General features: G+C 36.5%; 3 protein-coding genes and 1 pseudogene across 11 annotated transcripts in view; 1 reads left to right on the top strand and 3 right to left on the bottom strand.

Annotated features, from left to right (window-relative positions):
• Positions 1 to 11694, bottom strand: part of LOC126722701 (organelle RRM domain-containing protein 1, chloroplastic-like) — a 53245-nt pseudogene extending 41551 nt beyond the window's left edge.
• LOC126722698 (uncharacterized) overlaps positions 1 to 26276 on the bottom strand; it is a 76722-nt gene that overhangs the window by 33684 nt on the left and 16762 nt on the right. The window lies entirely within an intron of this gene.
• LOC126722703 (GPN-loop GTPase QQT2-like) lies at positions 20548 to 21232 on the top strand. Its single transcript, XM_050425858.1, has one exon. The coding sequence runs from the start codon at positions 20582 to 20584 to the stop codon at positions 20906 to 20908; it is 327 nt and encodes a 108-aa protein (XP_050281815.1). The 5' UTR covers positions 20548 to 20581; the 3' UTR covers positions 20909 to 21232.
• On the bottom strand, positions 23059 to 25657 carry LOC126722697 (uncharacterized). Its single transcript, XM_050425851.1, has 2 exons — positions 24019 to 25657; positions 23059 to 23979 (listed from the first exon to the last, which is right to left on the bottom strand). The coding sequence occupies exons 1-2, from the start codon at positions 25654 to 25656 to the stop codon at positions 23074 to 23076; spliced, it is 2544 nt and encodes an 847-aa protein (XP_050281808.1). The 5' UTR covers position 25657; the 3' UTR covers positions 23059 to 23073.

Genomic DNA, 26276 nt, shown 5'->3' with positions numbered 1-26276 from the left:
CAGCCGCACCTTTTCCTTTTTTTTTTCTTCCCTTTCTTCTCCTGGGTTCGGTCTCCCCGGTGTTCTTCCTCTTTTTTTTTTTTTTTTTCCTTTCTTCTCCTGGGTTCGGTCTCCCCGGTGTTCTTCCTCTTTTTTTTTTTTTTTTCCTTTCTTCTCCTGGGTTCGGTCTCCCCTATTCTTCCCTTTTTTTTTTCCTTTCGTCTCCTGGGTTCGGTCTCCCCAGTGGACAAAACAAAAAACAAAAACAAAAATACGAAAAGCTGCACTGTGACAGGTATGGGCCCACAAACAGTGTGAAAAATATTGAGTGATAGAAATTAGGTGATGATGCCAAACGGGTGTGAAAAATTGAGTAATGAGTGATGAGTGATGAGTTATGAGTGATGACTGATGAGTGACGGAAATTGAGTGACGGAAATTGAGTGATGAAATTTTCTTGTCCAAACAGCCTCTAGCTACCTCTAAACTAAATGGGCCCTTAGAATCATAACTTCAACCAAAATACCATTCCATTTCGTACAAGTTATGTGCTTTGGCAAAGATGGTCTGTAATGAATATGGCAAAAGAGATTCGGACATTGCTAATAATGCTAGGATGTCCAATTCGATCCCAATTTACGTCCTTTGTTTGAGAGGGGTCGGCATAAACAACAAAATAAAGAACATAAATTAAAAACCAGCCCAAAATTGTCTTCAAAACCACACTACCAAAACAAAAGAAAATACCTTTCATCTCCAATGTTTTCTTAGCTTAGCAAGCAATGGATGCTAGATCAAATAAAAAATAAAAAGCCCAGACTAAACCAAAGAAACAAAAAAATCGTCAAAACCCAGAAACCCAATGATTAATGGATGTTTGAGCTTGGTCGTTTGCCGTTGGATGGGTGGGTCGCCTCACCGTCAGATGGGTGGGTAGCTATTGCTGTTGGCTAGACATCTCAAGTTCTTCAATCATTTTCCTACCCTCCCCCCTCTTTGCTTTTGTCTCACAGTTGGGACTAGGAATTCAAATCCCAATTCTCAGTCTTAGGTGCATTTTTGTGATTTAGTTGGCTGAATTTTTTATTTTTAATTAAAGAATAAGTGGCAGTCTAGTTGGAAAAAAAATTAATACTTTAAATATGTATGTTAGTCATGTAAGTTTTTTCCATCTATCACTTAATGGCTAGGACCATAATGACACAATCCTAAAAGGTTAGGGACTAAACTAATACATTTAAAACATTAAAGATTAAATTGAAATATGGTGAAAAGGATAGAGACTAACTTTGTAATTTACCTTAGATTTGTTGAAGAGATTAAATTTTGTAAGGATGTGGTATAAACCCCATGTTTTACCCCTCCAATCCTAACATGCCACATTATCTTATTACATATTTAAGAATAATCACAATCACACTCAATCAATTCTAATATCCATATCTTTCTCCAAAAAAAAAAAAATATATCTAATACCCATATATAAATCCAACCAAATTTGGAGTTTATTGAGATGTTATTAGGTGTGGTAGGATGTATTGAATTTTAAGGAAAATGCTAAAGTGACAATCTCTTATTAGATGATGTAAAACATAGGTTTTACACCCTATCTTTACTAAATTTGGACTCTTTTTTTTAATTATATAAGGAAATAATAGTAGTTGTTGAATTTAAAACCAAAACATGGGAAAACATAAGAGATTAAATTCTGTAAGGATGTGATGTAAAATCCATGTTTTACCCCTCCAACCTCAATATGTCACATCATCATATCACATATTTAAGAATAAGCACAACCACACTCAATCAATTCTAAAGGAAAAGCGCTAGCCACATCTACGCTACACCTCAAAAGGACTAATCACAATTGATGCTCCTTGTAGTTGTTAATAAAGTCCAAATCTACCCAGTAAATACCTGATGTGGGACTCATCACGCACCCACACACATCACACAATTAATCAAATTGGAGCATCACAATCTCCTCCACTTAAATCCCTAAAGTAAAAAAAAAAAAAAAAAAAAAAAAAAAAAAAAAAAAAAAAAAAAAAAAAATCTCCAACAATTTCTCCAAATTTTTGTATTATTTGGAGAGTGAATAATAACTTTTACCTTTTAGTTACATTTTTTTTTTTCCAGATTCACTTTTCAACAGATTCTCTATCTTTTCTTTATCACATTAAAATATTATTTCTTCATTCATTATTTAACCTTCTTTTATTCTTTTTTTTTTTAATATTTCTTTATTCTTCCTTAATGTTTTCAAAATTTTCAACAATAATATTTTTCAATGGTTTTTTTTTTTTTTTTTAATGATCATAGTTTTTATTTATCAAATCTATGTAATTTGGAATGAATTTATTCATTAAATTTTTAATAAAAAATCATTAATAGTTGCTTAGTTCTTTTTTTTTTTTTTAGATTATTATTATTATTATTTATTAACTTATATGAGTTATATCTACTTCTCTCTCTCTCTCTCTTTAAAAAAAAAAAAAAAAACTATCTAATTTTAAGGACCACATTTTGATCAAGGTTTTCAGATCCGAACCGTTCATTGAACCATAAAAGGAAAAGGTTCAAGGTTTTCGAGGTCGAACTGGAGTCGAACCGTGATGACGTCATAATTAATTTAATAATTATTTAATAAATAAATAAATATTTTAAATTAGAAATAATAGAAAATTTGACTAAAATAAGAAAATATTTAGGTACCAAAAACGTAATTTTATAAAAATAATTTTTTTTTGATAAGATATAAAAATAAATTATATATATATATATATATATTTTTTTTTTTATGAAACCTACGTCTAAATTAAGCCCATGCCTTAGGCACAAATTAAATCAAGCCTATTTAAATTGTCAACTTTTCAATGAAATTTAAAGTGAAAAACAAAAGAGATAAAGGACTTAAAAAGAAGAAGCTAGAAGTCTACTCATTAAATAATAGCCTTAATACAAAACAGAGCCCGAGAATAAAGTAGTTGGTCAGTGAGTAGATGACAGCCAAGTATTATTACTTCACCATCTCCACCGTTCTCAGTCCAGACGCAGAAACTTTTTTTTTTGCTGAAAGTCCAGACACAGAAACTGAAACGGCAAAATGGCAAAAAAACGCAGAAAAATTAGAATGAAAGCGTGAGTGAGACAGAAAAGAAGAAGAGAGGCGATGCGATCTAAATGTCTAACAGCATCACATGGCGGTTTGAAGCATCAACAATGGTGGTAAGTTCCAAAAAAAAAAATTCAGATTTGAACCGCAAGAACCATCAACGGTTTTCAAACCCGGGAGGTTTGACCGCGATTTGCACGGTTTACTGCTTTTCTTGTATAGGCCGGTTCTTGAGAGTTAAAAACCCGCATTGATAAACGGTTTCCGGTTATTCCGGTTGGACCGTACGGTCCAGTCCGGGTTTCACAACCATGATTTTGATTGTCACACTCACACGTTTGTCCCATAAAAAGCAATAAAGGCCACGCATTTCATTTGATCAAAAGACAAAACCAGACCATTCATCTTCTACCATTCATAATTCTTTTTTGAATTGCATAAGAACATTAGTTGTTAAATTTAAAAACCAAAACAAGGAAAATAACATTTAAATTAACTCAAATGGACTTTTCTCAGCCTCTAAAGCTGGCGGCAGAGGTTGGCCAGCAACAAAGTGAAATATTAGAACTAAACCAACTGAAGGGTGCGCCAAGAACTAAATATAAAATACTAAAATTAAACAAACTTTAAAACATACCGCCTAAAAAGGAAAAAAGAGCGAACCTGTGATGTGCATGGTATTTTGTTATTATTATTTTGTGATGACATGTGCATAGTATTATTAATGAATTTAAAATATTCCAAAATCCTCTTTAAGTGAAGAGAAATGTTATGTCCATAATATTTTCATAACAAATTCTAAGTGTCAGGTTGTTATTAGTGGTTATTGTTGGAGTAAAAAAGTAATCTCAGTGGTAGGTTCAAATTTGAACCAATAACAACTAACCATCTATAATTTGTTATGAAAATATTGTAAACGTAAGAATTTTCTTAAGTTAATCTTATATATTTTTGTATTAAAGGACCCTGGAGTTTATCTCAACCCTCCACAAAAGAGCAAAATTTCTCTCCAATCTTTTTTTTTTTTTTTTTTGAGGGGGAAAATTTCTCTCCAGCCTAGTATGGAGAGAAACCCTTCAAATTTATCATATATCTTTTTATTGAGTATAAATTTTGAAAATTTAACTATTAGATTGAATGTTTTTATTATATCTTTTATGCTTACAAAATTTCTATAACAAACTTTAAAATTTGAAAATTAAAGATTAATTGCTATGTTATAAACAAATGTTAAAATTTCAAATTTTTGTGATCTAAAATTATGTATAACAAATAAGTTTATTGATCGAATAATAATCAACATCTAATTTAAACAAAATTTGATATGCATGTTAATTAACATAAGGGACATGAAATTAAACGGTTAAATTTTCAAAATTTACAAAAAAGAAAAAAAAGAAAAAAAAAAAAAGGAAGATATATGAGAAGTTTGAAGAGTTTCTTCAAACTAATTTGGAAAGAAATTTTGTTTCCCATAGAATATTTAAACATGCATGATTAGGAATATATATATATATATATATATATAAAGTCAAATAAATTCAAATATTGATAGAATTATTTTTTGGGTAATTACACTCCTCTCCATTCAAATTTGAAGAAATTAACACCCCCTTTTAATTATATTAGTAATAAAATATTTTAAATTTCCTTAAGAAACTTTACAAAAGTTTAATCATGGTTAGTAAAAATATAATTGGTAAATTTAAAATAAAAATGCAATATTTAGTAAGTACCAAAACACCTACAACGGCAAATCTCTCCATAACCTGTTGAAAAAAAAAAAAAAAAAAAACAAACAAACAAAACAAAAGTCGTACTAAAAATTTTAAAATGTACTTTAATTTAAATTCTAAAGCAAAGAATTTTAATTTTTAAATGGAGGATAATTTTGGAAACATGGCATTAAGCAAATGGTGAGTTAGTACATAACATTTTTAATATTAATTTAACAAAAATTGATCAAACGGATGTAAAAGAGGGAAGTGTTTTTTCCCTTCAAATTTGGGGTAGAGTATCATCTCCTTAAACTCAAGGAAAGGGAGTAAAATTACCCCTATTTTTAATCATGTATGTTTTAAAATATTTTTTCCCTTCAATTTTGGGGTGGAATGTCATCTCCCCAAACCTCAATGTCACATGACTAAAAAAATTATTTGCTTCAATGCTTTAGCATTAATCAAGACTAGTGTATTCCTCATCTCCGAGTAAAAGGCATTTCATTTGCCCCTTCTAAAAGCATGCAACATAATAGAATTTCAGACTACAAGTTTCTGCCTATATATATATGAGAGTCTCCATAATATATTAATGACTAAAAAACTCAATGTGAACGACTACTGCTTTACTTGAAGATCTGGAGCTGATAGAGGCTCTTGCCTCTTGCAGGTACTCATCGAACAAAATTTAGGTGGCAGTATGAGAATAGTCCAACGCCTTGAGAGCAGTAGCCTGAATATCTTGCTTGACCTTGAAGACAGTGGATCAGTAATCGTTCTCTTGTCAAAATTCCTATCTGGGGCGACCCCTGCTGTATCTTGGTGGATTAGTCTTGGCAACATCAACAACTATCATCCAGCCATTAATAATCTGCAAGAACCAGGAACAAAATAGAGAGATAACCCTTTCTCTTACTCAGAGTGTTATATTTGTTTTATCTACAATTATGAACCAAAAGGAAAACAAACCCGTGCTTGAACATTAAGCACAAGAAAAATACAAGGAAGATTCGTAATGGAAGAAAACTTACCTTGCTATTCATCTCTTTGAGTGCTGCACTAGCAGCCTCCTCTGTAGTGTACTCTATAAATGCATAACCTTTGGACCTTTGGAAATTTTGTCCATTATAATTTTAACTGTTGAGGAAGCAGTGCATCAGCACCGGTATACCCTTACTAATGAAACATGTCATTTATGAGTGGAAATGCAAACATACCTTCAACAAGCTCACCAAAGCCTTCAAATGCAGCATGCAAGGTTTTCTCAGATGTGTAAAATGACAGCCCTGTTTTTAAATCAAGATTGTAAATCACTGTCATTTGTGAATAAAAAAAAGAGGGAGAAATAAAGTTGCTGGACTGGAGAACTTTTGGATTTCAGAATGGAAACTACAAGGAATACATTATGATCTCATAAGAGGAAACCATGGCATGGTCCAGGTAATCTCCAAAGACTAAATAGAACCAAATGTTAATCAGGTAAAACTCAAAAAAGCATAATTAGACAACCATTATAGTAGAACAAGCATGCACATTTCATTAATAAGAATCTTGAATTATTTCATAAAAGTGGTCTTCGAAAATATGAAATTTACAAGCTAAGAATTCAAACTCACAGTCTTGCAACATACCTGTAACGAATAGTTTCTTTGTTTTTATAGGGGTTGTTTGACTTGCTTCTGAAGGATCTGGCAGATCTGTGGAACTCTGTAGATTATTACCTGAAAATACAGCTTGTTTACTCTATACAATGGAAAGAATTGTTGCAATGGTAAACTAAAGATATAGTCTGAATGACATGAAATGATTCATTGGGAATTGGCCTCATATTAAAAACGAATCAAGATTAATAATTTCAATAGTTTATTCTAACCCCATATAACAACAATAGTGATCCAGTTATTAAATCATCATTTGCATATTTTCCACTGAAAAAATTGAAGAATAAGCCTTATCCAAAAAAAAAAAAAAATATGAAGAGTAAGACTTATAAGAAAAAACTTGAAGAGTAATGACATATTCCACTTCACATTAGAAGATTTCCTCTCCATAATAATAAAACATGCTTAAGCTAACTAACAGAAGCATGATAAAAACATAAATAAACAAGTACTCTAGCACCTGGTAAACATGGCATCAATCAGTCACTCTATTGAGGAAGGTTTCAGAATTTACTCTAATAGTTAACAGATAATGTCTATTCTGCAAGCAGTCAAGTTCCATCAAATACTCGACCAATCCTCTAACCAGCTATTTACACTAGGTGATAACATGTCATTAAAATCCTAAACTGAAAAAGTTAATGGTTTCTACAGGACTAGGTCCTTAACAAAAGATATAACCTAATGTGCTTGGTATGTTCACCTCACTGGTGAATGTATCAGAGCAGGTGAAAACACTGTGATATGAGCCAGGCAGCAAGCAATGTCACAAGGTTGGCTGCAATTTTTGCATGTTTGGTACCGAAATAGATTAGATAGATTAAATTTGTTTTGCCAAGTTTTGCTGTGGTTTTATCAAATAATAATGAAGAGTAGTTCCTTGGACTTGGGAGATAAAGTAGAAAAATAGATTGGTTATCATTCCTATTAGTCTTTTCAATGAGGTAGGAGAGGTGTTGGCTATTTATGTAGGTTTTGTATTCGATAAAGGAATCTCAGAATAATTCTCACTCAAATGTCTCCCCACCCCCTCCCTCTTATTTTAGGAGGCTGGCCAGCCTCAAAGTAGATTGTTTCGCCTACTGTTCTTATAGCACTTAATAGAACCGGAGTCCATCACACTGTATGAGGTTTTTTTTAGAAATTCCAAAATGTTCAAAATTTGTAAAAATGAAAGGAAAAAAAAAAATGTTTGACAGGTAATACTATAAAATTTCTTAATCATGTAATGAAAAATATTATATTAAATGGGACTGCTTAGAGTATAATATCACCTAGATACCTACCCTCAAGTACTGTCCACCGATAAAGATCAGTACATTATCACAAAGCACAAAATACAGGCTTTCAATAAATTATATATTTTTGCTTTTGTTGGGTTGGCTGATGTCAGTCACTCCCTCATACAGACTTTAACTAGCACCAAATATGCCTCGCATTAACCATTGAAGATTTCGGTCTCACACAACAAATCATCTTGACAGTCTCACTTACATCATCTGATCATCATTAACCAAGTTGGACTAGCCAGTAACCATCTTGGCTAAGGCATGTTTCAGAGCAATTGGATTAAGAATTAAAAATAAAACTATTGTTAATTATTATGCTATCTAAAGAGAGCATTAGAATTACGATTAAATGATTAAATTCACCATTTCATAACAGTTTAAGCTTTTGGGAGAATCGGTAATTTAAAATAGTATTAGAGCAGGAATCCTAAATTCGTTCCTTGCCTTCACTCTCTCTCAGATTTAAAATTTTAAATTCTCACGTGTTGAGCCCCCACTTATTAAGGGGAAGTTTAGGCCCACGTGTAAGGGGGAGTGTTAGAATTATGGTTAAGTGATTAAATTCACCATTTCCTAATAGCTTAAACTTTTAGGAGAATCAGTAATTTAACAGAGAGGTTGGGCCTTAGTGCGATAGCAAGTGCCTTCCACCCAAAGTGACAAGTTGCAAACTTGAGTCTAGGAATCAGGCTCTCCAAAATAAAATTGGGTGTAAGGCACTAAGGTTGCCTACCAATCACCTCTCCTAAACCCCACAAAAGTAGAAGTTTTGTGCACTAGGTACAACAATTTTATTATGTTTTTGTAATATCTTCACCAATTCCAGCATTGCATACCTCCTCCTCATTTGCTTGAGTAACCAACAACAGAGTTTCTTAAAACTTCATGGTCGTACCCAGTGCACAAAGCTCCCACTATTGCGGATTCTAGGAGAGGTCATGGTAGGTAGGCAACCTTACCCCCTTTTTCACAAAACCACCTTTTATACATGAACTTCAATTTAAAGATGAGCCTTAATCAATACACAAGAACCAGACCTGAAGCCATTTTCTGACATAAACTAGTTGTTATCAAAGTCAATAGCGAGTATTAGAGAAATGCACCACCATACATGTCACTATAACGTTAAACATCACATTTTGGGGTCTATGGAATATAATTTCTTTTCCCATGGCTTTCCAAAATAATTTTCCAAGAACAAGGAGTAAGCAATTTACTTTCCTCAGTAGCATTTGAATCTTCTAACCCATTTAAAGTTATAACCTGCACCTTAACTCCATCCAGTTGGATGAATTCCATTTAAGAATATAATAAGTTGGACCCTACCTTTTTCAGTCTCACCCCTCACATAGATACATTAGGAATCTCTCTTTCTCAATGCATCTGATTCTTTTCTCCTCGCTCAAGACTTCTAGCAACTTTACATGACAGTTTTTGTGACAAGATTGGCTATACTTACCTCTTTCTTACCCCAGCATCAGATACCTTCCTAATCTGCTCATTTTTTTAAACCTTCTGCAAGCCATATGGTTAAAGTTTCATGGGTATACTTCTCATGGCTATAGCTAATACTTCATATATTGTACAATTCTACTAACTGCTGCATGTCTCAGTGTACCTGACATAATACTTCCCTTTGAATGACCAATTCCATCAGCAACTTTCTCATTGAGCTTGACAATAAAATATGATCAGGAATTACTTCCTTGAGATTTCCCTTGTGCTAAAGCTCACTTAGCAACCTTCACAGTCAGTATCAGGCAACCTTCACAGTCAGTATCAAACGCTGTCCACTTTTATAAGTCATGAATTGACATTGTGTGCTTTCTGTTGCAAAGGCATGCTCTGCCACAAACTCTAGAATCACAACTGCTATACACTACAAAGTGTTCCCAAGCCCAATGCATGATTCTAACCAAGGAAAAGACTCATCTCTGCCACAAAGAACTGCAGCCACTATAAAGCCTATTTTTCTACTCAATACAAAGTCTTCCACTTTCGAGGAAAAGACACATGGCTGCTACTAAACTATAGAACTTTCCTTTAGCCGCTTCAAAGACTGGCCATCTACAATGACATAGAATTTACCCCTCCACTAAAATCCAGCTCAAATTAATAAAACGTCTAAAGTTAATTGCTTTATTTACATAACTAAATTACTTGAGAGATCATCTCATACGGTGAAATCACATAAACATATTGGTTGATTAAGTATTAGAATCTCTAAAACATGTATTTGTTATGACACCGACACAAATATACTAGCATAAGTTACATGGTGCTGCTGCTATATACTTTTTTGACACACAGGCCTTTCAAATAGAAATTATTAAAAGAAGAAAAGAAAGAAAGAAACAGTCAAAGTTAATAATTTGCAATATATCTCTGAGATCAAGATATCACTGAATACAATGCTTGAAGAGAAGCGAAGTTGCAAGGTAGAAGAGATGTGGAGCATGTTTTATCTGATCAAACATTAAAAAAACACACAAAGATATTATTTGAAAAACGTACAAACCTCCATAATCCTTATTCTCTGACTCAAAATTCTTATCTAGCTGAACAGATAATACACCTGGTACACCTACACCATATGGAAGCATTTGTCTTCAAGCTGCAAAATACATATCACAACCGTGGCAAAGAGAAACCAAATGCAAATACTAACCAGCTAGTTCCCGTGCACATTCATCATCAAGTTCACAACAGAACCCAAAGTTGGACTGCCAAGAAACATGATAAATACACATTTGTGCGTCTTTCTCACTACAAAAAGTATTATTCCACTTTCAGGGTGAAGAGAAATACAGCAATCAAAGGAAGAATATTGCATTGATGCACTGTTAGAGACGTTACAATAAAATGGAACAGAAACATAATAACAAGCTCAAATGTTATTTACTTACTTCCCCAAAACCTTGGTCAGTATTTGAGCATAATAATCAACCATTTGAGCCTTTGTAACAACTCCAATCCCTGGTTTGTCCATTCGAGCAAGCCAGTGTTTGGTACTCCCCACGGGAAACAACAGATTACTTCCAATTTGTGAGCTTGACAGATAACTGGATTGAATACTTGAAAAACTATAATCCTTTTTCACAGAACTATAATCTGGGTCAGGCCTAACTGATAAAACGCCGGGTAATCCTAAAACATATTCATTACACATCAATATTAATGAAACTACGAAAGTGACTCTCACAATTTTAGTTTCTCCACAAACATGAAAGCAAAGTATGGTACAGAATTGAAGTACATCAGATGACTCAGACTTTTTCTGCTATAGAAACTTACCGGCAAGTTCACGGGAGGTTTCTTCATCAATGTCACAGCAAAAGCCGAAGTGGGTATCCCAAGAAGCATCATATATACACATCTGAGCATCCTTCTCACTGTTATTCAAAAAATCACAACCAAAGCAGGATTTCAGACCAGCTAAGAAACATTTGCAACATGACAAAAAAAGAATATTTTGAAACATACCCACCTGCCTAAAACTCTTTCCAATGTCTTAACATAGAATTCAATAACTTGTGGTTTGGAATTGACCCCTTGTGGAGGAGCCTCCATGAGCACCATCCAATGGTGGTTGTCACTACTGGGAGTGGAAGTTAATGCTGGTGGTGTTGTCGTTGAAGTGGCACTTGCTTTATTAGAGAAACATAGACAAGAAGAAGAAAAAGAAGAAAGATGAAGGTGGTTGTTTTTCTTTGGAGAAATGGAGAATTTGAGGTTTATTGTTGGAGTTTGGAGATGGGTTTTGAGAGGTTTGAGTGGAAATATTTGTGTTGTAGAGATTATGGTTGAGGAAGAGAGAGCTTGTTCCATGGCTGCTTTTTTAAGGTTTCATGGCAAACTATAAGCTCTCTCAAAGTCTCAACTATGCCAATCTGCTATCAGTTTATCTCATCTGTTTGTGTTGTGTTTCTGATATTTTTTGGGCGCTTAGAAATTAGAATAGTGTCCGTGAAGAACACCCTTGCTAAATAAACTCAGTACGGCAACAATTTTGTTAGTTGGCCGGATTCGGAACAATTTGTAATAATAGCATCTCGAGTTTCTGAAACTCGAGATCTAATTAGAACTCGAGTTTTAGAAACTCGAGTTCGTTGTTTTCATTCTACCTTACGTGGACAAAATTTCCACGTGGAGCCACGGGAAATCGAGTCTATAAGACTCGATTTCTTGCAACCAGCAACACAAAAACCAGAAGCACTTTCAAACGGCACATTTGAAAGTGACAGAACCCTTTCAACCTCACTCACTCTAAGACTCCGCCCTCTCTCACTCTCAAACTCACTCTAAAACTCCGCCCTCTCTCACTCTCAAACTCACTCTGAAGCCGTTCGTAGCGCCGTTCGTAGCCCGCCGCTCGTAGCCCGCCGTTCGTAGCCCGCCGTTCGTCTGCCGTTCGTGCTCTCTCTTTTCAGGTTCTGGGTTCTCTTCTTCTCATTTTTCTTTATGCGATTTTTTGATCTGTGTGATGGGTATTGTAAATTTGAGTTGTTTTCTGTTTTGGGTTCTTGAAATTTTGGGTTTTTGTAGCTCAGTGTTAGTGGTAGCACATCTCATGAAAGAAATAGAGATTCACTGCACCTAATAATCTTTTCTCACTTTCTCCTCTAATTTCTTCTTCTGTTTCTTTTACTTTAATGTCTTGGCATTTCAGGATTTTTTGTCCCTAAAAAATCTGGATTGGGTTATATAAAATACCAATAAAGCTATTTGATTTCCATGGACATTCAGTGTTTCCCCCTTAAGTAACTGTCCGGTGTTAGGCAGATGATTTAAAAAGCCAAGGCTTGGCATGTATATTTAGAGAAATTTATTTTTCTTTTTTGGTGAAATATACAGGTGATACCTTGAATCATATTTGTTATTGAGGGCTTATTCTGAACTAATTGTTGATGTCTTTTTGCTGGGTCCATTTGTTGTAATTGTGTTAGAAGGCTTGTCCGTTCTGTTTATGGGAACAGGTTATTGAAGAAATTCTAAATTATTTAAGTAGTTTGTTCTGAGATTCTTCAAAATTTGGTGCTTATTAACTCTTTCCGTAGTGGTATATCTAATGACTCATTAAAGCATATCTTCCCATTTTCTAATGATAGCAACATCTTTTAAAGAAATAGAAACCTGGTTATGCAGTGATTCATATATGCATTTTTTTATGCTTGTTTCTTTTTACTTTATTGGGTATGCTATTTCCAATTTTGGTTCATCTATTGTGATAGTTTATAAAGTTTTTTGTGTGTTTGTTTATGTTATTAAATATGGGGTAATTGAAAAATGTTTAATTGGAAATGCTAAAAAGTTTTGGAACATTATGGGTGAGTTATTGTAGGACTAATGTTGTATAGGTTTTTTAACCTTTTAGTTGCTCATAGCTTGTTGAGAGAATAAGAAGGGTTAAAATTTTGGGAATTGGAATGAAAAATTTTGATGTTTAGCTTAGCTGAAATCATCACCCTTAGATGGAGCAGGCCCATACATCAAAAAGAGTTGCTTACTAATAAGAAAAATGTTTTCCATTTTGACCAATGGGTTGTCTGGAATTCCTATAGTTTTTTACTGACTCTGTGCATTTGGTAATTCGTTGAGCAGGATATATGTGAATTAGGGACCATTTTTGCTCCTACTTGTATCGGTCATAGTTGGTATTTGTTGGTCGGTTTAAATGAATGAGAAAAAGTCATTATTAGATGGTATCTGATCATATGAAAGTTCCAACACACCATTTTAGGATATAACGATCAAATCACTTAATGTGCTCATTGACCATGAGATTTCCATAGTGCAAAGTGGGTTCTTGTTAGCTTTGATTATTACTGTTGTGTTGTTGGTTTGCTTAGATTATAAGTTGTGTGATGGCTTTGCGTTGTGTACTTGTATAGTCTTGTCCGAAGGTACTCTCTCTTTCTTCTGAGTGCTTTCTCGTTTTTGCTTCTTAGACTCCTCTCTCTCTCTCTCTCCAATTTTAGATTTATGAATTTCATGATTTGACCTAGGGTTTGGATCTTTTTGGGTTTTTTTGATTTTTTGATTTTTATTTTTTATTAATTGTGTTTTTTAAAAAATGATTGAATTTGATGTAATTGGTTTTGCATCATGTTTGAATTTGTTGGTTTGTTCTACAAGTTGATGATTTAGTGGTTTTGCATGATTTGCTATAGCTATTGTCTAAGTTTAGGTTTTGGGTTTTTGGGTTCTTTTCTCTCGGCCAAACTGTTGAACATATTAGAACATAATAAACTAACCAAAAGTAAAAGTAAGTTCACAAACTCAAATTCTCGGGAAATTACATGAGGTTACCCTCTGTTGGGGCGAATTGTAAGTGGTTCACATACCCTCTGTTTAAGCCTTACAGTGACATTTTAAAGCCCTATAGTGGTGTTTTCCTGCAAATTTTTTTTTATAAGTATCAGGTTTAGGGAGCCCTATAGTGGCGTTTTTAAGTCCTATAGTGACGTTTTAAAGCCCTATAGCAGTGTTTTTCTGTAATTTATGGAAATCGAGTCTTTAAAACTCGATTTTTACGTCAATTTTTTCTCACTTTAAACCCATCCTCTTATAAATCGAGACTTAAAAACTTGACTTTTATATTGGAACTCGAGTGGAGGAACACTCGAGATGCTAGTTTTCAACATTGTTTTGAAACGTGACAACTAACTAAATTTTTTAATATTTATTGTTATTTAGAAAAAAAATTCTGTTCTTATCTAGTTTGTATGCACTTGTAATGTTTAACTGTCATTTGAATCTTCTATATATATATATATATAATTTTGAAGGTGATGGAATGAAAATATATGAACTCTTATCAAACATTGGCACAGAGAAATTGGGGTTTTCATAACCTTTTTAATTGTCTTTGCAGTATGGAGCCTCAGATCGATGAGGAGCTACAGTGCTTGCACCCCGGTCCGCTACAGGATTCAGTGTTGACGCGACAACCATATCACCGATCAGAGGCCATTTGGAATGGCGAGGTGAAATTTCTAGTTCTAACAACCGCTTTAATTTTTACGTTGACTTTGACTTTTAGTTAGCAAGTTCTTTCAAAGTTGTATTTCTAGTTCTAACAACCGCAAAAAATTTTATTGAATTTGTAGGACCCGGGCCCACTTGTGTGCCGTGGTCGCACTAAGGAGATGGCAAACGTTCAGATGGAAGATAATCGGGTGATTGACATTATCAAATTGCTAAGGTTGGAAGGATTGTTTAGAGCCCCTTCCAAAGAGATCGATAATTGCCTAATATCGGCCCTAGTTGAGCGATGGCGGCCAGAGACTCATACGTTTCATCTTCCACATGGTGAGATGACAATCACCCTACAAGATGTGGAGGTAATTTTCGGACTTCCTATAGACGGTGAGGTCTTGGTTGGACCGACTGCTGTGGAGGATGGGACTTGGAGGGATGTGTGCGGGGAGTTGCTTGGATTTACTTCGCCGAATGACAATAAAACTTTGGTGGGCCAAAGAATTCTCATCAGCCGACTTGTTGAGGCCATTACAGCACCACTGCCTGAGGACGCAACAGAGATTCAGATACACCGGTATGCCCGGTGCTATATTTTAGCGCTAGTAGGGGATAAACTTTTCATGGACAAGTCAGGAGATAGGGTGCATCTGATGTTCTTGGAGTTTATGCGCAACCTTCGTGATCCGCGGCAGTATAGTTGGGGTAGTGGTTGCTTGGCCTGATTGTACAGGGAGTTGTGTCGAGCAAGTGAGAAAGGCGCATCGCAGATTGGTGGGGCGTGCACCTTGGTCCAGTATTGGGCATGGGCAAGGTTGCCATTCTTGTGCCCGAGGATAGAGCCCCCACCTGGATGTGATTATGGCCCATGGCCATATGCTCCACTTGCATTTAAGTAAGTGTTTTCCTAATATTTAGTTTGTTATGCAATGTACTCTTCTTAATAACTAAATTGTATTATCGTTCTTATGTTATTTGCTCATAATTGTAGGTGGGTGCGGGTGCGAAGCCCGAAGAGTAGGCCAGGTGGCACGGCCTTGATCCGCTATCGCGAGCAATTAGTGACAATGCAGCCAGACCAGGTAATAACATTCAAAAATTCGGTTTGGTTATAATAATTTCCCTTAAGAATATGATTGCTTCATCCTTTAACATATCTTTTGTTAAAATTGTGGTTTTTCCTTTTATCTATGTATTCTCCCTTGTTTCACCTTTTAAGATGCTATGATAATTGTTTTTTGTTTCTATTGTAGATTGTGTGGCAGCCATATGAGGCAGACTTCGGCCACCTTCCTGAGTTCTGCGTTGCAGGGAGGGATACGTGGACAGCCAGGGTGCCGCTTCTGTGTTTTTGCATAGTAGAGAGACACTACCCGGACCGTGTCCTTCGACAGTTTAGGTTGGCGCAGCAGCAGCCTGACGATGTTTTCTACGAAAATAGACTGCATAAAATTGACTTACGTGGGAAGGTGGAAAAGAATTGGAGGGAGGAGCATGGACCGTATATCATTTCATGGGAAATGAGACGACAACAACTTTGCCACGCACCTCCTCAGATTGGTGAGATGCCCCGCGATCATGCCTATTACGTCTGGTACCGTCCGGTCACTCGAAAGTATGTCGACCGCAACAGCGCTAAATTAGATATAATGGTAATGTGTTCTAATTAGATTTTATTGCCTATTTCGTTTTACTTGAGTACATGTATGAACGTAGAATCAGTTTCTATGAATTATAAAAACATATCTGATTAAAGAGTTTCTGTTACATATAGTACTCTAATAAAACTGTTAGTTTCTAGTTGAGTATTTGAGTAGATTAGTAAGTACTATATTATCCATTCATTAATTTATACATAACTGTCTCAAATATGATTGTACTGGTTCTTTCTCCGTTTCAGATTCAAAGCCATTTAGCGCTGTTGGCGATGCTTCCTGAAGGCAGCGAAGCTCACAACCATGTTTGGCGTGTCCTAAATAATGTGGTTGGCCTTGGTCGTGATCCTGTAGCAAATGAGGAGGCAGACAATGGCCATGAGACTGAACCAACAGCTACTGAAATCCCAAGCACAAGCGCAGCACCCATAAGTACACGGACCCGTGCTCAGCGTGCTATTGCAAGCCCAAGCACAAGCGCAGCTAGGGGCCGTGGTCGGCCTGCTACAGCAAGCCCAAGTACAAGTGCAACCAGGGGCCGTGGTATTCCTGCTACAGCAAGCCCAAGCACAAGTGCAGCTAGGGGCCGTGGTCGGCGTGCAACAACCCCTCGGGTTGTAACTAGTCCTGAGATGCCTGCACCCATCCCGCACTCATCTCCTCAGCCTGAGGTCCCTCCACACATCCCAGATGCATCTCTTCAGCCCGAGGTCCGTTCACCCAGCCCACCTTCGCAGCCCAATTTTGATCTCGGTATTGATTACAATGTGACCCCTCCTATACTTCCCGAGACACCCTCTTACCCACCTACCAGCTCTACTGCACCCACTCCTGGCCTCTACTTAGAGCATCATTACCCACCTACCGCATCCTCATCTGACCCTCTAGGACCTCCGGTTGGGATTGACACTGTACAGCCACATACTGATGTACCAAACGAGCATCCCCCTCATCAGCCCTCACCTCCAGGAGGTAGACCACAGCGCACTAGAAGAGCACCCACTTGTGGGACAGGTGGACACAAAATAGGACACCGAGGTAGCTCTATGGTATGATAACATTAATTAGAATTCAAATGCATATATTTTGTAGTTCACTTTCTTCTAATGATAACATTAATTAGAATCTTGATTGCGGAACTTCTAATGGAATTTGCAGCATGATGATGAGCCTAAGGATGATGCCCCGCAGCCTCCTCCCCCGCCCAAACATTACACAAGGGTTAAAAAACGCAAAATTGGCGAACCTTGAGTAAGTGCTAAAGTCATAATATTTTAGCATTTTTCTTCTTCTTCTTCTATTATTCTTCTCATAGTTTCTTAATTTTTTGCCTCAGAATTGTTTATTATCAATTTATCACTAGAGAGTAGAGAGCTTGGGTTGTGTTGTGTTGGAGCAGAATTTGAAAGAGTGATTCATGTCAAATTTCTTATCTTAAAAAGTTAATATTTCTAATGTAGTGATTCATCAATTAGTTAAATGTCAATGTTTTGCCAAAGATCCTTGTAATAGAAACTTTGTTTTTTTTATTGAAATTATTGCTAATTTCGTGTTTGTGAGGCATGATTAGTTGTATGTTGAAGGCTTAGGCAGATTGGAAAAAAGAATGATGTAGGTCATTTTACTTATCGCATCTTTTTGTACCATTGCCTGGTTTTCTCAACTGTGCTTAAAAAAAAATATTATAAAGGACCTATATAAACAAGATGATGCATATGTATGAATGAGACTTTCCACTTGGTACTGTTTGGGAAATTTCGGTTCAGATATAAATTAGTTTCATGGACAATCACCCCCCCACCCCACCCCCAGGCTGGGTGTCCCCCCTAAATTGCACCACCTTTAAGTTTTGCTGCACGGATACCAAATTTAATGATTGAGAGATTCTTCATTTCCATGATGCAGCAAGTCAGATTTGAATGAGGAAGAATTTTCTAGGTTCCATTCAACTGTGAAGCATGGTGATATTGTTGGTGTCAAAGGGTTTCCACGTTTGTGATGTTACTACAATTGGGTAGTTACTAACACCTTTTGAATTTTATATATATATATAGCTGCTCCTTATTGTATCAACAACGCTATTTAGATTTGATGTTGAATATGGAGGTTCGACAAATTTTTGAGACAAGAACTCGGATCATTAAATATATTCGGCACGTTCTTGAAAATCTTGATTTCTTGGAGGTTAGTTGAGTAAACTTAGGAAATGAAGGAAAGTGTATGATTCTACATTTTGAGCGCGTTTATATATATATATATATATATATTAGTTCATCTTTCATGTGTTTTATCTATGTTTGGTGGTTGAGAAAACAAAGGAAAGTAATAGGAACATACAGACAAAGAAAAGTGTAGAATTTTACATTTTGAGTGTTTTATTTCTTTACTTTAAATTAGTTCATTTTTTTGTGTTTTTCTCTGTTAGTTGTTTAGAAAATAAAGGGAAGCGTGCTTTTTGAGTGCTTTGATATTTTAGTTTTACTGTGGAAAAGATCTTTGAAAGAATGCCAGTAGTTGCACCCTAGGTATATATGAATCTAGGTTTTGCTAGCTAGGTCCCAATTTTTATAAATATATATAAACCCATGATTCGCAGATTCAGTATCTGAATTTTTGTTTTTTGGTTTTCTGTAACACTTGTAGTCCCTGATTAATGTAAGATTTAGCTTAATTTATTTTTGGATGAATAGATTTAGCTTAATTTTGTTAGTTGGATTATGCACAGTACTGATTTTTCATTGATTGAATCTATGTCAAAGGCAAAGGGTAAAGAAAAAGAGGAGCTTGCTGAGACAATGGATAAGCTAAATATTGAGGGATCATCATCTGGCCAGGCTGGGACTTCGTCAACCAACTTCAAGAGAAAACCAGTTATCATCATTGTTGTAGGGATGGCAGGTGATTAAATTAACCCTAATCGGTTTTGTTTAAAAGTATTATTGGTTGTCTTTTCGTTGATTTATATGGGTTTGGATTTTTGGGAACTTTGTGGTATGTTTACTGTTTGGAGATAAAGACTGAAAGATGTTATACGGATTTTCTTATGTTGGATGTTGCCTCTTGTGCTGGCATTCAACAAGACTGATGTGGCTCAACATCAATTTGCCTTGGAGGTTTGTTTTTACTTGACCCTTCAAGTACATAATTTACGTTGAAGTTACATTATTTAAACCCCTGTGCTTCTAGCTTTCTAGTTACCCCAAAAAAAAAAAAGTACTGATGCTTCTGTTTGCTGATAAATTTTGAATATTTCTTATGTTGGTGAACCTTTGGAACTAAACCCCAAAGTGCAAACTAACAATTTCATTAGTCAAGCAAGTAATATTAATATCAATATGTTTAGATCTTTTGAAGTCTATATACTAATTGGGACTTCGTTTCAGTGGTCTAGAATTTGGGGTTTCACACAACATATTTCCATTTCTGATTTTCTACAATGTGTCAGTTTTCTTTTACTTGTAATTGTTTTAAGTAGAGTGTTCATTGTATATATTTTTTATTCAATAAAACTTTGATTACCGTATATTAAAAAAAAAAAAGACTTATTCAGGTACCCAGTCTGTTTGGTGCATTGAGAAGCTAAATTAGGGTAAACTCATTAGTGTTTGGGATCTTTTTAGCCTAGTTGAATTTGTATTACACAAAGCTGTGCGTTTTCTATCATGCCAAATTTTGTTAGTGGTTCTAACAGAAAAATATAATGTTCATTTCTATCATGTTTGATTACCAAGGTTATTTTGGAATTCTACCTCAGCTGGTTAGTCTTTTTTATTTATTTTTAAAAATTATTCTAAATATTTTTGCTCCTTTCTTTTCAAAGCCAAATGATGAAAAAAGAAAGAAAAAGTAAATATCCTTAATTCTCTCCACTTCTCATATTTTCTGAAAATTTAAATTTGACTTTTCCTTTTGCCTCTTTTAAACCAAGTATTTGGTATGATGGTCTAAATCTGATTCTGCAGCTGTTTTCTCACCCTTTGCTTGGGACACTAATTTTTTCTCCATTCCCTTTATCGTCTAGTTAACTTGCATATATATACAAGCAGATTTTGTTTTGTATTTATATCCTTGTCTTGAATGCTGATGTGCATGCAGTGGATGGATGACTTTGAGGCCTTTCACGCAACAGTAAGTTCAGACAGCTCATACACATCAACTCTAACTCAGAGCCTTGCCCTTGTGCTGGATGAGTTCTATAAGAATTTACGGTCAGTTGGTGTGTCTGCTGTTTCTGGTGCTGGAATTTACGGTCAAGGCCATTGAAGCAAGTGCCGAGGCTGATCTTGACAAGAGATGGGCAGAGAAGCAACGTTTGGAGGAAGATCGCAGGAAGGAGAACTTCGATAAATTGAGGAAGGATATGGAGAAATCTGGGGGAGAAACTGTTGTCTTGAGCACTGGTCTGAAGGACAAAGGAGATAGGAGTAAAACCATGATGGATGAGGAAGATGAAGAAATAGAAGATGATGATGATGATGATTATGAGATCCCTATGATGATGAAGATGCTATAGATGAGGATGAGGATGAAGATGAAGAAGTTTCCAAATTCTCCTTTTAGTACAGCTACAATGCTAACAAAATTTTCTTGAAGCAAAACTTTGTATAGAATTTTCACTAGTGACTAATGTACTAAACCACTGATTTAACGGCATATAGTTTTGCATAACGTGTGATTTTAGACTTAAATTAGTGTTTTAATAATGTGTAGAGACTTTGCCTCTAGTAATTTCCAAATGTAATCCAAAGGCTAAGATTTTAGACATTTGCAAAAATGGTGGTTGAGAGAGTGAACATTTCATTGTTGCTAATCAAAATTATGTCAATGTTGATAGTCATATGTTCTCTTACATTTTTATATATATATATTTTTTTTCCTTCTTCATAGATGGTTTTTATTAGTTTTCTTAACAAAATATTGTGCTTTGCATTGCAAGATTGTTTTAGGAATTTTGCACCAAAATGTGTCATGCTCTGTGGATCATCTTTCTTGTATATAAATGGGAATTTTTTTTCCCCAAATCCCCTGTTTAGGCCGAGAGCCTTCAAAAACAGGGGATTTGGGGAAAAAAAATTTCCCCAGCTGGAACTCGAGTCTTCAAGACTCGAGTTCCACTGGGGAATTTTTTTTTCCCCCAATCCCCTGTTTTTGAAGGCTCTCGGCCTAAACAGGGGATGGGGGGGAAAAAAATTCCCCAGCTGGAACTCGAGTCTTAAAGACTCGAGTTCCACTGGGGAAAATTTTTTTCCCCAAATCCCCTGTTTTTGTAGGCTCTCGGCCTAAACAGGGGATTTGGGGAAAAAAAATTTCCCCAGCTGGAACTCGAGTTCCAGCTGGGGAAATTTTTTTTCCCCCAATCCCCTGTTTTTGAAGGCTCTCGGCCTAAACAGGGGATGGGGGGGAAAAAAATTCCCCAGCTGGAACTCGAGTCTTAAAGACTCAAGTTCCACTGGGGAAAATTTTTTTCCCCAAATCCCCTGTTTTTGTAGGCTCTCGGCCTAAACAGGGGATTTGGGGAAAAAAAATTTCCCCAGCTGGAACTCGAGTTCCAGCTGGGGAAATTTTTTTTCCCCCAATCCCCTGTTTTTGAAGGCTCTCGGCCTAAACAGGGGATGGGGGGGAAAAAAATTCCCCAGCTGGAACTCGAGTCTTAAAGACTCGAGTTCCACTGGGGAAAATTTTTTTCCCCAAATCCCCTGTTTTTGTAGGCTCTCGGCCTAAACAGGGGATTTGGGGAAAAAAAATTTCCCCAGCTGGAACTCGAGTCTTCAAGACTCGAGTTCCACTGGGGAAAATTTTTTTCCCCAAATCCCCTGTTTTTGAAGGCTCTCGGCCTAAACAGGGGATGGGGGGGAAAAAAAATTCCCCAGTTGGAACTCGAGTCTTAAAGACTCGAGTTCCACTGGGGAAATTTTTTTTCCCCCAATCCCCTGTTTTTGAAGGCTCTCGGCCTAAACAGGGGATGGGGGGGAAAAAAATTCCCCAGCTGGAACTCGAGTCTCAAAGACTCGAGTTCCACTGGGAAATTTTTTTTTCCCCAAATCCCCTGTTTTTGTAGGCTCTCGGCCTAAACAGAGTATTTGGGGAAAAAATTTCACCAATGGAACTTGAGTTTTTGAGACTCGAGAGAGGAGTGGAAATTTTTTTTTTTCACTCCTCTGTACATACAATACTGCTGATAGGTAAAGCAGAAACGGGAAAATTGCTGAGAATGTGATCTATAAACAGTCATTGAGAGGCAGAGAAGCCGAGAATGTAAATGCACTTAAATTACATCGAAACGTGCTCTCAATAGGGACCAAACTATAGAAAATTTTACAGTCTCTGCATAAACAGGGTTTTACAATGGAAATGCACCTACATCGCAGCAAAAAGACATTTTTAATTCTGTGAAATCTAAACATGCCCAACCACGCTTAATTTGCAGTTCTAACCATACTACTCAAATCACAATCTTCATAAAGGTTTACAAGTACATTCAACAAAAGCCAAAAAGTTCACATAGCCAATACAACGTAGTCCTAAGATCGTCGGTCCACATGACAAAAACGTCATCCATGGAAGCATGCCTGAAAAACATAGAGTAATCACGTTAGGAGACAATATACTAAACAATAAGTAAACATGGAATGAATAACAATTATTTAACCGATGCATAACTTTTTGCCATCTACCTACCTAGTCTGGAACATGACCGCTGGTGGAAGCGCCACGGGACTGCGGACATTTTCTGCGGTTATGCCTGGAAACATGACACAGTCCACATGTCTGCTTGGGTTGACTCTCTATGAAATCTGCATCCTCCCTCCGCCATCCCGGTTCTCGATTCTTATTCCTTACCCCATCCATCTCATTCCTTATTCTCGACTTCACTGGTCGACCTTTAGCCCGCAACAATGCTGGATTAGGCAACCACTTTGGCCCTATGGGATCCCGCCACAACGACTGCGACTTTGGAATCACAAATGCATGCTCATAAGTGTTAAGGGCATTGTTCAAGCCATAACATGGGTGAATATATGTGGTCGAATCAATATGTAAATAGTCACATACTCTAATTGCATGTGAACAGGGGATCCCTATGTTTTGCCATTTCCCACAACTGCATTTTTTTTCCTGTAACCGAACTTCATAACTGTGGTTTCCCCCTCCTGCGCTACATGTGTTGAGTTGGGTAACTACTTGAAATATCAGCTCTTCATTGCTAAATGGCTTGAGATAATGTTTCTCAGATTTACACTTATTTGCATCCCACGTACGATTGGCATATTCACTCCATTTCTTACCCTCTGAGAACTCAAAATGGTATTCTTTACGCCGGTCATGGAAATATTGAACAACTTTGTTCCAAGTGAACTCAACTAATGCGGCAATAGGAAGACCTCGTGCACCTTTCAGTACACCATTGAAACACTCTGATATATTGGTTGTCATTGCCCCAAAACGTCTCCCACCATCATGTGACTGGCTCCACATATCCACAGACTCGCCCATTAGGTATGTGTATGGAAGATAATCTTGATTCTTTTCCTTGCCATCCTTCCCCGTCACCTTCTTCTTATTCCTAATGGCCTCAATTTCCACCTGCTTAATGGACTCCATTATGGCATCAAATTTCACCACCTGAGTAGCATATCCCGCTTTCAACGCCGTTGACTTTAGAGTTGAGTTCTGAAAATGGGTGTTGAAGTTGCTAACAACATGTCGAAGGCAATATCTATGAAATACTGGTGTACTTCCATCTTCCCTTCTAGGCCAGTTTGCAATGGCGTTTTTGATACCGAGATGTCGGTCAGAAATTATGCAAATGCCTTCCTTAGGTATCACGTGGCCAATCGTATCTCGGAGGCACTGTAAAAACCACCTCCAACTGGACCCTGACTCACAATCCACAACAGCAAACGCGAGAGGGAATACCTTGTTGTTAGCGTCAGTTGCCATTGCGACCAACAACTTTCCCTGATATTTACCATACAGATGGGTCCCATCAATACTGATAACCGGCTTGCAGTATTTGAATCCTGATATGCATGGACCGAAAGACCAAAACACATAATGCAACAATACGGTGTCATCTTCATCGGTGGATGTGATACGATAGAACACTTGGGTAGTCGGGTCCTGATCAATATATGCCATTAGCAATTTTTGCAATCTTTGGTAAGACTCTTCCCAATTCCCAAACATCATCGCAATCGCCTTTTGTTTCGCATCCCATACCTTGTAGTAAGAAGGCTTCTGCCCACTATATTTCGTCTCTATCATGGATCTGAGATGCTTAACTGGGATAGTGTGATCCTCACATAACTTCTTATGGATGTCTGATGCAATAAAATTACAACTCATCATTCTACCATCATTTCGCACCCCAGTCGCTATACACGTGTGAGGACCCACATACACGGTGACCATCCATAGTTTGTGGAGATCGGGCTTCATAACTGCGCAGACATACCACTTGCATGACTCATGCACGCATTTTGCACAAAGTTTTTTCGTCGTCGACCTAATGATCGTAAAATGTTTGTTTTCCTTGAGGGCACAAATTGTTAATACGTGCTTCACCTCCTCTTTATTGGCAAAAGTCAACCCTTTGCACAAATTCATCCCCTCTCTCCAAGTAGACACAAATGGCATATCAATATGTGAAGGATCAACCATATGTTCCCAAGTATTTGCAGAGAATGACAATGCAGGAGGTGCGTAGGCAGGGATTGTATTCGTAATGTTTTGGACACTAATGACATTGTCTACATAAGGTTCACTACCATCCAATGTCTGATCGTCATCAATGTCCCTCTCAAAGTCCCCAAGGTCTCTGCCAATCGTGTCTTCATACTCATCTCTATCCACAAAATCTTCACCATTAATGGCAATATTCTCATCAACATAGTCGTCGTCATCATCGTCATCATCATTGTTAATGGCAGTAGTCTCATCAACATAGTCATCATCATCATCATCATCATCATCATCATCATCATCACCATCAACATGAACATCACCATCGGCATGAACATAATCATCCTCTACATGTGTAGAATACTCATATTGAGCATCTGGAACCATAACCTGTAAGCTTGTAGTCGTTTGTTGGATATCCTCTTCCCAAACTGCACGCGGCTCCAATTGTATGTACAACTCAATGTTAGTTACTTCACCTATTCTTTCCAACTTGTCAAACATGATCTTTACATGTTTGTCTGTTTCTATCACCATATACTTGTAATTAATCCGATGCTTCAAGATTTCGTTTGGCATACGATAAATAATTTGTATGTTGTGTATAGCAGGATTCTCACACAACTCTTCCATGATAATCTTCTTCAATTCGTCAAGGGTCTTCAACCTACGATCAATTTGGGTATAATAGGTCTTTATACCCGGCCCTTCAAATGGCAATCCCTTGTTCGCATTGACATTCTTAAGCGGACCACCGTGGTATAGGATTATATCAATTTCAGGCATTGTGAACCTGTTCAAGTCAAGTTACTATGTTAGTTAGTTGATAACAAGAACACAATTTAACAAGAACACAATTTAATCAACTAACACACACAGACAATTAAAACTAACGAACCATCCAGTTATTTCACCAGTACATGCCCACAGGTCCAGACAACAGCAATAACCACCCAACCTTAGTTGCAAAACATTGGAGTCGCCTATTGATACTCAACAAACTAATTAAGGTAGATCTTATGTAAACATATGGTTCTGATCCAGACTTTAGAACAGAAATATAAGTTACCACACTCAAAACCTTAGACCATCGCTTGGCAAGTAATATACCATAATACAAGTTAAAAACTCGAGTCTTGAGCATTACTCTAAACTGTTTATGATTAGTCATAAGGCTCAGTCATGATAACAATTCCAAT

This window comes from Quercus robur, chromosome 4 (assembly GCF_932294415.1).
Source record: "Quercus robur chromosome 4, dhQueRobu3.1, whole genome shotgun sequence".
NCBI lineage: Eukaryota > Viridiplantae > Streptophyta > Magnoliopsida > Fagales > Fagaceae > Quercus > Quercus robur.
Note: the sequence above shows the minus strand (reverse complement) of the source record. Positions and strands in the feature narration are given on the sequence as shown.

Bases quoted from the DNA above. Each gene is read 5' to 3' on its own strand.
- LOC126722697 (XM_050425851.1), bottom strand. From the start codon at position 25,656: ATGCCAAACGAAATCTTGAAGCATCGGATTAATTACAAGTATATGGTG. The intron at 23,980-24,018 runs GTGGTGAAATTT...TCCATTAAGCAG, and splicing joins AAGCGGGATATGCTACTCAG to GTGGAAATTGAGGCCATTAG.
- LOC126722703 (XM_050425858.1), top strand. From the start codon at position 20,582: ATGAGTTCTATAAGAATTTACGGTCAGTTGGTGTGTCTGCTGTTTCTG.